At 37.8% G+C, this 14,818-nt stretch overlaps 1 protein-coding gene across 1 annotated transcript; it reads right to left on the reverse strand.

Moving 5' to 3' along the window:
• Positions 1 to 866: 866 nt before the first annotated feature.
• Positions 867 to 1,462, reverse strand: LOC141714943 (uncharacterized). The gene is made up of 2 exons (XM_074518437.1): positions 1,082 to 1,462; positions 867 to 983 (listed from the first exon to the last, which is right to left on the reverse strand). The coding sequence occupies exons 1-2, from the start codon at positions 1,460 to 1,462 to the stop codon at positions 867 to 869; spliced, it is 498 nt and encodes a 165-aa protein (XP_074374538.1).
• Between the last annotated feature and the right edge of the window lie 13,356 nt (positions 1,463 to 14,818).

Raw genomic sequence — 14,818 nt, forward strand, 5'->3', positions numbered from 1 at the left:
CTGGGTTTGAGATTTTACAAGAGTAACCCTCCAATATAGTTAGGTAGATTTGCATGCAAGGGTAAAGGGGTAAATTGGTTAGCAAAATGTGAGTTAGTGGGGTTGAGAATGTCTTCTTTGCCCTTTGATTAAATAGAAGAGAGTTTGCATGCAAGGTTATTCATGTAATTTGATAAATATGACAACTAAAATTTATAATGATTTATTTTTATAAAATAAAATACAAAATTCAAAAATTATAAAATTTATACCATAAATTAACTTGTATTTTTAGAGACTTTATAAAATCATTTTCAAAATTTGTGAACAAAATGCCTTTTAAAAGAAGATTTTTCCAAAGCTTAGAATATTCCTTATAAATCAAAAATAAAGAAATTAAATAAACTCTTGCTTTGAAAAATCATATACTACCCAAAGCAAATTTATAATGCAGAAATTTTCACTCACACAAACGTACAATCATTGAATATATTTTCATTTGACTTAATATTATACCAAATTCACAAATAATATTACATAAAATGCCGGTCGTAACAGTCAAACCTTCCGGATCCTCGAACTCGGGCTGGTGAGCTCGAACCGGATTTACCTAAACGTTCAGAGGTCATAGTGACCGTACGAGTGATTCTATTGGGCAGATCCGTAGTTGTTGTTTCTTCGCGTGCTCACTTCCTTTTCCTGAGTCTTGCAGTGATTTATTTTGGGCTCTCTTCTTCATCACTTGCCTCTTCTACAATCCCTTCCTGTACCGACATGATGGGCTGAGAGGCTTCCATCAGCAAGGCCCCTGGGCGTGGTTCCACCTAAATCCCCATATGCTCGAAATAGTTCTCGGGCAATTCCTCGATTGAAATCAAGTTACAAGTCTAGGGTCCCTCAGGACGTAGTCTCTTCCTGCCCTCTGCCTCTTCCATGAGGACATCTCCTTCACTCGGTTCGATCGTCTCCTTTGATGAATTTCCTGACGCGGCTGCTCTGAGTGCCTGGTTGTAGCAGACCCTTGATTCATATTGACAGCTCTTCAAGATGCCTACCCCATGGGGGTTGGGAATTTTACTGTCATGTGATGGATCGAGGTCACCATCCTCATTGCCCTCATAAGGGGCCTACCCACTATAACATTGTAGGCACAAGGCTGATCTACAACTGTAAATATAGCGATTTGGGTGGCCACATATGGCTCTTCCCCTAAGGTCACCGGGAGCCAAATTGTCCCTTTTACTCCGATCGAGTTTCCCGTGAACCCGTACAGGTGTCCACCTTTCGAGGTTAATTCTCTATCCAGCAATCCTAGCTTCTTGTAGGCATCATAAGTCAAAATGTTAGCCGAGCTCCCGGTATCCACCATTGCTCGGTGAATATTCACCGTTCCAATCTTCATTTTTATGACCATGGCATCCGTATGAGGGTAATGCACCCATTTGGCATCGTTCTCCCTAAACACTGATGTCATCAATCTCATTTTTAAAGAGCTCCGGGGGCCTTTGGCTCAGATGGTTGACGTTGGTGAGGGGCTTGTCCTTTGCTTTTCGGGCATATCTGTCCATCGCCTTCCTGGCTGTCTCCGCCAATATGAGACCCGCCTAGAATAATATGAATGCTTCCGGCCTGAGGTATCCTTTCTTTGTCCTCTGGGGGTGGAGGAGGGACCGTATGATAATCAGCCCTGTGCTTCCGAACCTCCTTGACAACCCACTCAGTAAGCTTCCCTTGTCTTATCAGTGTCTCAATTTCATCTTTCAATTACTTGCAATCAGCCGTATCATGCCCCGTGGCCTCGTGGTATGCACAATACTTTGAGGTATCCCTTTTGTTGTAGTTTGTGAGAGGAGACGCCTTCCTAAATACCCCCTTTCTAGCATAGATAGCTTATATATGGTCGATAGAGGCTACCGGAGGGGTATGTGTCTGCCATTTGCTTGTATAAGATCTTCCCGAATCTTTGGCGGTCTCATTGCCCCGGGTGGACTTTTTTGGGCTCGAACTACGGCGATATGTTTTCCTCCTCTCGTCAGGGCTCGAGGATCGGTCCCTCTTGTCTCTGTAGTTCTCGCTGATTTTCAGTTCCCTCATCGACTTCTCCACTATCTTAAAGGGTTCGTTTTGCTCATAGAATTCGGCCAAGGTTCTTGGCTCACTTTCCTGGAGGCTCTTCCAAAATTTTGACCCTTCCTTCAACCCTGCAATCAAGAAGTTCTTGACGGTCTCCTTGCTGGCGCCCCTTACCTTGGGAACTTCGGCGTTGAACCGATGAAAGTACTCTGCCAGGGGCTCCCCCTCCCTTTGCTTGATGTTGGCTAGCGTAGCCACAAGAGGTGAGTAGTGGAGGGTGGACTGAAATTGTCTAACGAACAAGTCCTCCAATTGTCACCATGTCCTTATGCTAGCAAGTCCCAACTTGGAGAACCATTGTTGGGAACCACCTCTGAGTGACGCCACGAAGAGTCTGCAGCGGGTCGAATCCGGCACCTGGTAGACTTCCATCTCAGTGTTGAAATGTATAAGATATTCCGCCGGCTCGGCTTCACCATTGAATAGAAGATCAGGGTTGTGCCTGAATACTCGAGGTAAGGGGGATGATCGAATAGCATCCGTGAACGGAGAAGGAGCCGTCGAGGTTGGAGGTCCCTTCTTCTCTCGCTCCATTTGGTCTAAGATCCTCCTTAGGTCTCCCACACTAACAATTTTTCCTTCCCTGTCACCGTTTACATTATTCGAGTGGTGAGAGACCTGAGGTCGATCATGGCTCCCCCTTACTCTAGCTCGCACTTGCGACTCCTCTTCATTATTGTTTCTACGTCTATGTCGCTTCTTCCTTCTGGGCGGGGTGTACTAACGTTTTTTTGGAGGGGTCGCCGCACGCCCTTCTTTTGGGGTTCTCTGATCATTGGAATCCTTTCCTTCTCTCTCTTTCTTGCAATTCTCTAACTTGAGCCTGAGGTCGTGCTCACATAGCTTCTTACCCACACGGTCTAACACGCTAGTCGACCTTGCCTCAGATGAAGCTGGCTTCTGCCCCGATCCCGTAAAGATCTAGCTGCCCCGCTCGTCCTGATCTTGGGGTATGTCTTCCTCTCCATACGATGCCTCTTTCTTCTGCTTGGTCTCAGTTTCCGCATCATCAAACATGTTAATCAGCCTCTTTTAGGGAACTTTCCCTTTCAGCTATGTTGAGAGACCTTGAAGCGGCAAGCCTTATGTTTGGCATTCCGGACCGAGCTTTTCTCTACCCTTGACATCCGGGCATTGATCTCGTTCATCTGATCGACCAGCCCTTCAAGATATGTCATGGCCGCCTGCCCGTCCACGGTTGTAATTGGTGGAGGTGGCGCCTGACTCTCTGGGGCCGTGTGCTCGACCTCCTTCTGGTCCTTCTTGCCCCCGCTTCCTGGTGTCACCGCTTGTTTGCCTTCTTTGGTCATCTCTTCTCCCTAAGATGAAACCCTCCTCCTTCTAGCGCCAAATATTATAGGGAGAATTTTGTATTAAAGTGTAGTGGAGGTTGATGGGTGGAATAAGGATCAAGAACGGTGTTTGAAGGCGGAGAAAGGTTGTTCTGTGGTGGTGGCTGAGCTCGTATGTTGACTCCTCAAGAAAGAATAGGGTTTTGTTATTCTCTATCAAGTGTCGACTCATGTCTCATACAAGTGCCTATGTACCCTATTTATAGGGATTAAGCCTCACGTAGTTCTTAGGGAAACAAGTCACATAGGCTAAGGTTAGGGTTCTTCAACCCGTGCAGCCCAAGCCCATGATTAAAGTCAGGCCTTCAGCCAATTAGTCACGTAAATCTCGATCCGGCTCCACACGCTTCCTACAATCTCGCGGCATCTCCGCATTTCTTCCCGTAATTGTAGGAACAACCTATGTCAGCCCCGAAATCTACGAGCAACTAAGTCATCTATGAGTCACTTTCCATGTTGCACACAAAGTCCTTTAATGCGGGCCGACCTCGTTGTCTCGGGCTGCACCGCCTTCCTTTTTAATTAATAAATACAATATTTCCTTCATTTTCATAAGATGTGGGCGCATGGGCCTAGCCCGCGTGTGGGCACCTGAGCCCAGCCGCGTGAAGGCACCTGAGCCCAGCTCGCGTCTGGGCACCTGAGCCCAGCTCATGTATGGGCACCTGAGCCCAGCTCATGTATGGGAACCTGAGCCCAGCCCGTGTGAAGGCACCTGAGCCCAACTCGTGTGTGGGCACCTGAGCCCAGCTCGCGTATGAGAGCCCATATGACAAGTGTGAGCCCACCTTATATGTGTGAGCCCAACTCGCATGTCATGAGCCCAGCCCGCATGTCATGAGCCCAGCCCGCATGTGCTGGCCCAAGTCATATTAATCCACGATTCTAGCCCACTCATGAGAGCCCAACTATTCATTGTTCCTATGGGGACCTATTTTGGGCCCATGACCGAAAGCAGGCATAACATATACACTCTCTCTTTCAATTTAAAGTTGATTCAAGGAATTTATGGTTAGAGTTTGAAGTGTTGCATTCACTACTATAACTAATCCATAGCATTTCATCGGGGGTACTTATTCTGAAAGAGGTAATTGTTCAATTTTTTTTATAATTTTCTCATTGTTAGAATAAGAATTTGATGTTAGATTGATCATTGAATGTAAATTGATGCAGAAATGGATCTAAAAGAAGTTCAGATATGTTATGTTTGTACAAATATGGGTGATTTTTATAAAAAGGGGGGAATTGGTATGTATTAGCATGTATCTCTTTACTTTATTAAAGTTCAATTGCTCATTATATGATAATTGTAATAGTTATAGTAATTGTTATACATTAGAGTATTTGTTTTGTTTACTTTGTTCAAATTATGCAGTTTCTGCCATTGCCATTTTATTTAAACTATGGTAGTCACCTCCCTGCTGAGGTTAAGTTGTTAAGACCCTTGAATATTGTTTGGATGGTAAAATATCCGAGAAACTCTAAGAGCATCCAAGATCTGTCTGATATGATGAATTTCTACTTAATGAAGCCCTTCCACATGGTTCTACTGGAATATGAGGGATGGGCGCAGTTCAAATTTCAAGTATATAATTTGTATGCGGCGGAAATGAAATATACAGAAGTGGCATGGGATTCTAACTTGACTGGACTGATATCGAGCTAGAAAGACTGAGTACCACGTTTTATTATAATGCTACAACTAATTTTTGTACTGTTCATCACATACTTATTGAAGGCAAACATTTGTTGGGCACATCATTCACAGAGGTAACAAATAGATGTCCATATTTACATATTCATTTTAAAACATTGTGTTTTTTAATGTGTTGTCTCTAATAGTTTTGTACCTTCTAGGTTATCAATTCAAATACTTGCGACAAAATTGGGTTATGTGAAAAGTCTCCAGTCATTACATTTTGTTTTGAGGATCAATAATGGCCTATCCATGTAAAATGGGTTCCTGACGCAGTTTTTAACTAAAGAGTGGAATTGGTTCATTCGAGATAAACAAATTGGTTCATTCGAGATATACAAATTAAAATTGGTGATACCATTGCTCTCCAGCATACTGACGAAGCACTGAAGTTTAAAATACGTGTTTTTGATGAATCCGTCATTCCAAAAGAGGGAACTTATGGAGGTATCTTCTCAATAACAGCTTCTATTTAAAAACCTGAGATTTTAAAATTGTTTCCCATGTTGAATTTTAACAGGCGAGGAAGATGATGTTTAGCATTATGCCAAGTTTTTTAAGGTTATTACAGATCATACGTTAGAGTTCGGGGCACTAGTATATTTGTATTTTGTTCTTGTTTTATAAGGAGTCAATCACTTAAATGAGGTCTTTCAGTAATTAATAACCTTACTATGCAGGAAGTACCACATGTGTTTTACTATCATCATGGTACAAAATTTGCCAATAACTTAACGATCTTTCTCGGTGGTGGAATGTGTACAAAATTTAAATTCTGTTTTGCGGAGAAGAAAATTTATGGGATAAATCAGTTTTTACGGAAGTACGTTGTACGTGAGGGTTATATTATGTTTTTTAAATATTGCGGTAATTCAGACTTTTAGATTTCTGTTTATGATACGGGATGCATGAATCAACTTCGTAATTGTTGTGGAACTTACCGCTTTGAAGATTTCATGTTTCCTTTATGTCTTGAAGAAGTAATTCAGATTGATGATAGTTTTGATGTAATATCATAAGCACTTAATATTTTCTCTATAAGATATCAATAAGATACTGATGGTTTATGCATATGTGTCATGGTACTTTGAGTGATAGTATTCAAAAGAATTCCTGAAATACCTTTCTTTATAAAAGTCTTTTTGTGTTTCATATTTGAACCTGTTTACTTTTGGTCATAAATTTGTACATTTAGGAGTATTTGGATGATGAATTGGGGAGAGAATATTGGTTGTCAAAGACTCACTCCCATATTAATGCTTATGATGAGAGATATAGAGACTTGCAGTTACCAAAGTTTTTGGTAACTAACTTGCAGTTATTTAACTGCACATTATAGAACATGCATATATCAACGTTTGGTGCTTATATAAGGGAAAGGTAAATGACCTCACACATACAAACACATTAACATAAACACCCTCTCTTATACCTTCTCTTATATAGTGTCAAAAATGACTTCTCGCAGTGTAAAGAGGAAACGATGGTCAGCGATTAAAAATGTGGCAATAGAAGAGTTGCACAAACTGGCTGTCACTTCAGTAGATTTCAACACTGATTTGGAAGATGCAAATGTTTTCTTCTCAGAGTTGTATGCATCCATGGAAAGTAGGTAATCTGATTTGTTTGCTCGTTCGGTTGGCCTCCAGGAATAGTTAAAGTATTCTTTACATGTCTATTTCTTTTAATGTCTTACCAATTTCTGGACGTGTGCTTAATAATTTTATCTCTCTTCTCAGCAACATAGAAGATATTTTGCAAAATGGATCAAGGAAAAAATGTGGAGAATTATCCCAAAGCGGTGATCGAAATTCCACCATCTTATATGAGAAATCCACTCAGATTCCTAGGTGATACGTCCACCTCTCTGTGTGGTCATGAGACAACCTTGAAACTAAACGCTGTAGAAATGATGAATGGCTTTCAAAAGTTTGGCGATGGGTGGAAGGAACATCTTGCTAATTTGAATGGTCAGGCTGATCAGTTGATTGAAGCAATTGGTAGAATTCGCATATTAATGGATGATTATAGTCGTAATATATGATTCATATTTCAGTAGATTATTAGAAGAATGTTAGTATGTTATTGTGTAATCAACGCTACTATAAATTAGTAATAATGTTATTCTGCAAAATGTGTTTGTAAGATTATTGGATCAAAGTGAACATTGTTGTTATCTATATTCAAATTGCATCATTGTCTTCCAATCTCCATGGAACAGAGTCTCATTTATTTTGTATATTATTCCCATTTGTAATAGCAAGATGTAAAATTATATTTATATGTCATAAGTAAACATTGATTTTGGCAATGACATATAATAGATGATTAGACTGAGTAAAACATTCATATGAGTCTATATTAAAATTTATTTCAATTCATAAGAGAAAGTTTGACAGAATACTGAAATCTCAAAACAATCATCTTTAAAATGATAAAAGCTTAAATATAATGCAAAATAGCAGACATTCCAGAATACAATCCGGCTAAATCTTATTATAAATAAATTGATTGAAAATGCGTAGAGAAGACTTCACGCAAAAGTATTTTATTTAGACTGCTCCACCAAGTATCCTGTAAACACAATAGTACACAACATGTTCATTAGAGTTTATACAACTCAATCATGTTAATATCTCTCCCAATAGTAATAATTACATTACCCAAAAAGTGTTTATACCTTTGCCTCAACACTTCAACAGCCGGATGATTAATATTGAAATAAATTTGCGAACATGATGAACTTCTTATCTGCAGTGAACCTATTAGAGGCAATTTACCAATAATATTTAGTTTACACCATAAAAAACAATTATAGTTTGTAGTAAATATATGAAGATTGACAGTAAATGGAACCATTATGGATTAGTGGCCTCATTAGTTGTCAAGATTACTATTGGAGGATACACAACATTTTCTTCTAGCGTCGTTGCTACATCATCAGTAAATTGATCCCAAGTACAAATCTTAACCACATTGCTGATATGGAAACAAAGATAGAAAATCATATCAACATTGGAAAACACTGATGGAAACTACATTTATTAGTGAAATCATGGTCTTACGCGCCATCAAATAACTCAAAATGAAGAAACTTTTTCTCACCAAATCGTGTATAAAATTGCTTTACTGGTTCAATATTTTGAGCCATACCAATATCTATGCAATGTCATATATTTAGAATTTTTAAAGGATGATTTAAAATAAATACAATTGTGTGATAAGATATAAAAATACCTATAGCATGTATAGGTGGCACATGTTCAAAAAGTGATATTACAAGTTTAGAAATCTCAGGAATAGTCTTAAGCTCAAACTTGTGCCTTGGAATGGTATTTACTTCAAATGGAACAGGATGGACAATGGTATCATGTGCGAAAATAATAATCTAATCAGAAGATACAGGTCTCAAAAGTCTCGCAGGCTCCATTACTATAAAGTTGTGAATATCATATGCGTTTTCTTCAAGTATGATATTGCTAACATCATGCCAAATCACACGATTCACAAATGCAAAGATATGACAATCCTGCATAACATAGGCTCATTAAGAAACTCTTCTATATAAATATTTGATCATATACTACTACTTTATAAAGTTAACGACATTATCTCAGAATCAAGCAAAATTAGATTAACACCTCGGAATTGTTGAATGAGAGAAAATGAAGGCCACATTTGAGTAATATGTACACGAACCCTCTAATCAGTCCTAGTGCTATCAAATAATGCAAGATTACTTTCCATTCCAGCCATGAAAAAGATTAACAATAAACAAATGATTATTAAAGGGCTACGCAATTTAAACACTCATAGAACATATGTTAACCGTATATGTAAGAGGATTAGTATGTCAACCATGGATTTAGGTACATGATTGATGTTAATCCAGTTGGCGTAATCTTTACATATGAGTTTGTTAGGATTTGGGTTCCACATAAGTAATCCAATATTATGAAAATAATTAGAATAAGTTAACGTGATATAACAATGTATACGACCTTAAAATTAGGCTAAATCGTCTAATACAATATTTTTGGTAGTAATTTCTTCCTAAACATCTTTTGCAAAAATAAAAAGCTTAACATGTACAAAAATTAAGACAAAATATGACGAACATTTTTGTTTTAACTTATACTTAGACTTTTTATTTCGTCAATTTGATGTTACCATTTTTTCAGTTAAATTACCAAAAATAGAAGCCAAACAGACGTGATTAAGTCTGCTTTGGTATGTATCTCGGATCCCATGATTTTCTTTTAATAATATCTAAAATCTTTATTACGTTTATATAGTTAAATGTTGATAGAATATCTAGCATCAAATGTTACAATCAGGGATTTGAGCAATCCATTTACATAGTTAAACGCAGAATAAACATGTTGTGTTAGATAATCATGCGAAGAATGAAGAGCCAGTTGATTTGAATATAGAATGTTAGATATATTTGAGATGCCATGTCTAATATGATTCATGTTTAGTTTTCAGATCTTAACAAACATGACATATCAGGACTTACTGAAATCAGGACTTACTGGAAGTCAGAACTTAATATCAGAACTTAAGGTCATATTAGAACTTAAGTGCGGGAAGACTTACAGATAAGGAAGGAAGCTGGTTTACAGTAGAAGATCGAGAATAAAACAAAAGAGGATATGCATGGAAAGAGTTAGAGGACTAGAAGACTTGTAGAAGATATCTAATTGATATATTTTAGGAGACAGAATTGTATTTCATATCAATTAGAAGTTATCTTATAACTGTGTACTATATAAACACAGACTTAGGATTTACACTATATGTGTTATCATTATCGAGAAGATTATACATTGTAACCTAGCAGCTCTTAGTGATATTTGTTCATCACTAAGAGAGAACAACAGTTCTTATTGTAACAGAGTTTATTCAATATACTTGATCTTTGTTACATACTTGTGTTAAATCGATTTGATTGTAATAACACTGTATTCAACCCCCTTCTACAGTGTTGTGTGACCTAAAAATTGGTATTAGAGCTTATATGTTAACACACATACAGTAAAGATCTATACAATCATGTCTGAAGAAGCACAAACTCCAACCAAGCCCACCAAAACTGAAGAAACTCAAAAGACTCAAACCCACAATCCATATGAGACTATTAGGGTTCCCATACTGAGACCTTCTGAGTATCCCATATGGAAAGTGAAGATGGCTATGTTTCTGGAAGCTACAGATCCAGAATACCTTGAAAGAATTAATGAAGGACCACATAAGCCTACCAAGCTCTCTGTTGTAGTTGCTGACCAACCAACAAAGACCATACCAAAGGAGAAAAGTGAGTACACAGCTGAAGACATCTCATCTACTGCCAAAGATGCAAGGGTAAGGCATTTGCTGCATAGTGCCATTGATAATGTCATGTCAAACCAGGTAATTAATTGCAAAACTACAAAGGAGATATGGGATGCTTTAGAGATAAGATGTCAGGGAACTGATGCAAACAAGAAGAACAGGAGGACTATACTCACTCAAGAGTATGAGCACTATGACTCAAAAGCTGATGAGTCTTTAACTGACTTATATGAAAGGTTGTCAAACTCTTGAATGATCAGTCACTGGTGGACAAGGAATAAGATCTTGAAGATTCAATTCTAAAATTCCTTTTAGCTCTTCCTGAAAATTTGGATTTGAAGTCTACTACCATAAGAGACAACTATGTACTTACTGAAACTACTCTTGATGAAATTCATGGTATGCTCAAGACATATGAATTTGAGATGGATCAAAGGAGCAAGAGGCATGGAAGAAAGTCAAGGACAGTTGCTCTTAAGGCTGAGGAGGAATCTCCTAAATTGGCTGCCTCACAAAGGGGCAAAGAAAAGGCTCTCATCATAAAGTCTGATTCAGAGTCATCATATTCTGATGATGATGATTCAGAAACTGAAAGTTTACCTGAAATAGATGTTGATGAAGAGATGATGAAATTGTGTGCTCTTATGGTAAAGGGTATCACAAAGATAGCCTATAGGAAATTCAGAAAAGGCAAGAAGTTTTCCAGGAAAAGTGGAAGTTCTGATAAGAAAGGGTTCAGAAAGTCTGAAGGTAAAGAAAGTCTAACAGAGGAGACAACTCAAATGTCAAATGCTACAATTGTGGTGAAAGAGGCCACATATCTCCTGACTGCAAGAAAGGAAAAAGTGACAAAGGCAAGGCACTTGTCACGAAGAAGAAAAGCTGGACAGACACTTCAGATTCTGAACATGAGGTGAACTATGCCCTGATGGCAAATGCTGACAACAGCCCTGAAACTGCTGAATTGAAGGTACCTCAAACAACTTATGCCTTTCATACTGATGATATTACCGAGTTGAGATTGTATCTTAAAACCATGTTCATTAGTTATAGAGATCAGACTTTAACATGTGAAAGATTAACATCTGAAATCTAGCTTATAAAAAGGGAAATGATTATTTGGAAAAAGAGTTAGTTTTTCTTCATCAAACTAAGAAAGAAAAAATGATGCTTTATATGTTAGAGATGAAGTGTTAAAATTGAATGAATCTCTAAAAGCTGACTTAGAAAAGGAAAGAGAGATTATCAAAACTTGGACTAACTCTGGCAGAACAACTCAGAATTTATTAAGTAGTGGAAACTGGAAAGAGGGCTTTGGTTATGGAGATGATAAAAGTGAAAAAGGAACTGAACAAAGTGAGCCAATTGTTGTTAAACAGACTGCTAAGCCGAAGGTAAATCCTGTTAAGTTTGTAGCAAAAACTGTAAAGTCTGATTTTGAAAAGATGAAAGAATCTAGGACAGAAGTAAAAGAAAAATCAACTTCTGATAAATTAGAACAAGATAAACCAGCTGAAGTAAACATAGGCTTAATGACAAAGAAGCAGCTTAAGCATAAGCTGAAAGAGATTAGGAATGTCAACAAGGTAAAGGAAGCTAGGAAAAATAGGAATGGAAAGGAAAGTGTGAACAAAAGCAATAATTATATGCCTGTTCCTAATGCTCCTAAAAAGAAATGTTATAACTATGGAAACTCTAACCATCTTGTTTCTTTTTACAGGTAGAATAAAGATATAAACTTTTTACCTCCTAGATCAGGAGTTAAGAGTCAGTCTGTTAGGTTTAAACCACAAAATACTTGTTTTCATTTTAGTAGTTTATGGCATTCCATTTATACTTGTAAGGAATATCATAGTCTGTACTATGATTATTATCAAATAAAACCTTCTTTGAAGAAAGTTACTTTAATTCCTTCTAGTATAAAGTATGATGCAAAGTCTGATATAAACTCTGATAAACATAATGTTAGCATAAACTTTGAAATAAAATCCGCTGCAAATGCTAACAAACTTAAAAAGGCCAAATGATCCAAGCAAGTCTGGGTCCTTAAAACTAACCAATAGTGGTCTTTGTGATTGCAGGGCAACAGGAAAGATATCCTAGTGCTGGACAGTGGATGTTCAAGACATATGACTGGAAATAAAGCCCTGCTATCAGACTTTGTGGAGAAAGCTGGCCCAGGAGTTTTTTATGGAGATGGCAACATAGGAAAACTCTGGGATATGGAAATATCAATCTTGGGAATGTCATCATTGAAATAGTAGCTCTTGTCTCAGGACTTAAACACAATCTTCTAAGTGTGAGTCAAACCTGTGACAGAGGTTATCATGTGGATTTCTTTGAAGAACGCTGTGAAGTTGTAAGCAATTCTACAGGCAAAGTGGTTCTAAAAGGTTACAGGCATGGTAACATTTATGAAGCCAGACTTTCAACAAGTTCTGATGGTTCTGCAATCTGTCTGTTGAGTGGAGCATCAATTGAAGAAAGCTGGAATTTGCATAAAAGACTCTCTCATTTAAATTTCAACAACATAAATGAACTTGTAAAGAAAGATCTTGTGAGAGGACTACCAAAATTAGTATTTGCTCCTCATGGCCTTTGTGATTCATGTCAAAAGGCAAAGCAAAGAAAATCTTCAATCAAGAGCAAAACTGAATCATCAATTCTTGAGCCTTATCACCTACTGCATGTTGATCTATTTGGTCCATTCAATGTCATGTCTATTGTAAAGAAGAAATATGCTATGGTTATAGTGGATGAGTTCACATGGTACACTTGGGTGTATTTCCTGCATAAGAAGAATGAAACTGCATCTACTCTAACTGATCATGTCAAACAGCTGGATAAATTGGTCAAGGATTCTGTCAAAATTATAAGAAGTCTGCAAAGAGCATGGAATCAAACAGGAATTTTCTGCACCTGGAACTCCACAGCAAAATGGAGTTGTAGAAAGAAAGAACAGGACTCTCATTATAGCTGCACGAACAATGCTTGATGAAGCAAAGCTACCAACTACTTTTGGGTTGAAGCTGTGCAGACTGCTTATTTTACACAGAATGCTACACTCATAAACAAGCATGGAAAAATACCATATGAGATGGTGAAGAAAAAGAAGCCAAATCTGAAATACTTTAATGTATTTGGATGTAAGTGTTTGTTCTTAAGACTCATCATGAACAATTGTCAAAAATTGATCTAAAAGCTGATGAAGGAATTTTTGTTGGATATCCACTTTCCACAAAAGCCTTTAGAGTCTACAATTTAAGAATAAGGGTTGTCATGGAATCTATCAATGTATCTTTTAATGATAAGAAGATTACTGGACTTGAAGATTTCAATGATCATGATCAAATGAGATTTGAAAATGAAGATTTAAATTCCGATTCTATAAATTCTGATGACTTAAACTCTGATCCTGTAAGTTCTGACGGGATAAGTTCTGATGTCATTGAAACTGTGGTAACAACTCCAAAGGAAAATGCACCTGTCCAGGGGGAGCAAGCTGAAGATCCTACCACAACTCAAGACTCTCAAGAAGCATCAGAACCTGTCACTGGCTCTTCAAGTTCTGATTCATCAAGTTCTGATGAGCCAAATTCTGATAATTTTGGAAACTCTAATTCTTCAAATCCTGAAGGATCTAACTCGAATTCTGAAGTCTCAGAGAGCATAACTACAGGGGAGCATCAGAAAATGCTGATGGAGATAACATCGATCATGGGGGAGGATTCAGTTCTAGAAATCAACTTCCATCTGCAAGGAAGTGGACCAAATCACATACACCTAACTTAATAATTGGAGATCCTGAAGCAGGTGTCAGAACTAGAACTGCAACATCAAATGAATGTCTCTATCATTCCTTTTTATCTCAGACTGAACCAAAGAAAGTGGAAGAAGCTCTTCAAGATGCTGATTGGGTGCAAGCAATGCAGGAAGAGTTAAATGAATTTGAAAGAAATAAAGTCTAGACCCTAGTGCCAAGACCAAAGAACAGATCAGTTGTTGGCACAAAGTGGGTGTTCAGAAACAAAACTGACAGTGATGGCATAATTACAAGGAATAAAGTAAGGCTGGTTGCTAAAGGCTACTCTCAACAGGAGGGTATTGATTATGATGAAACATTTGCACCAGTTGCTAGATTGGAAGCGATAAGAATCTTTTTGGCTTATGCTGCTCACAAAAAGTTTAAAGTCTTTCAAATGGATGTAAAAAGTGCTTTTCTAAATGGAGAATTGGAAGAAGAGGTGTATGTTGAACAACCTCCAGGCTTTGTAGATTCAAAATTTCCAAATCATATCTACAGGCTTGACAAAGTACTTTATGG

The sequence above is a fragment of the Apium graveolens genome, chromosome 3, assembly GCF_009905375.1.
Source record: "Apium graveolens cultivar Ventura chromosome 3, ASM990537v1, whole genome shotgun sequence".
NCBI lineage: Eukaryota > Viridiplantae > Streptophyta > Magnoliopsida > Apiales > Apiaceae > Apium > Apium graveolens.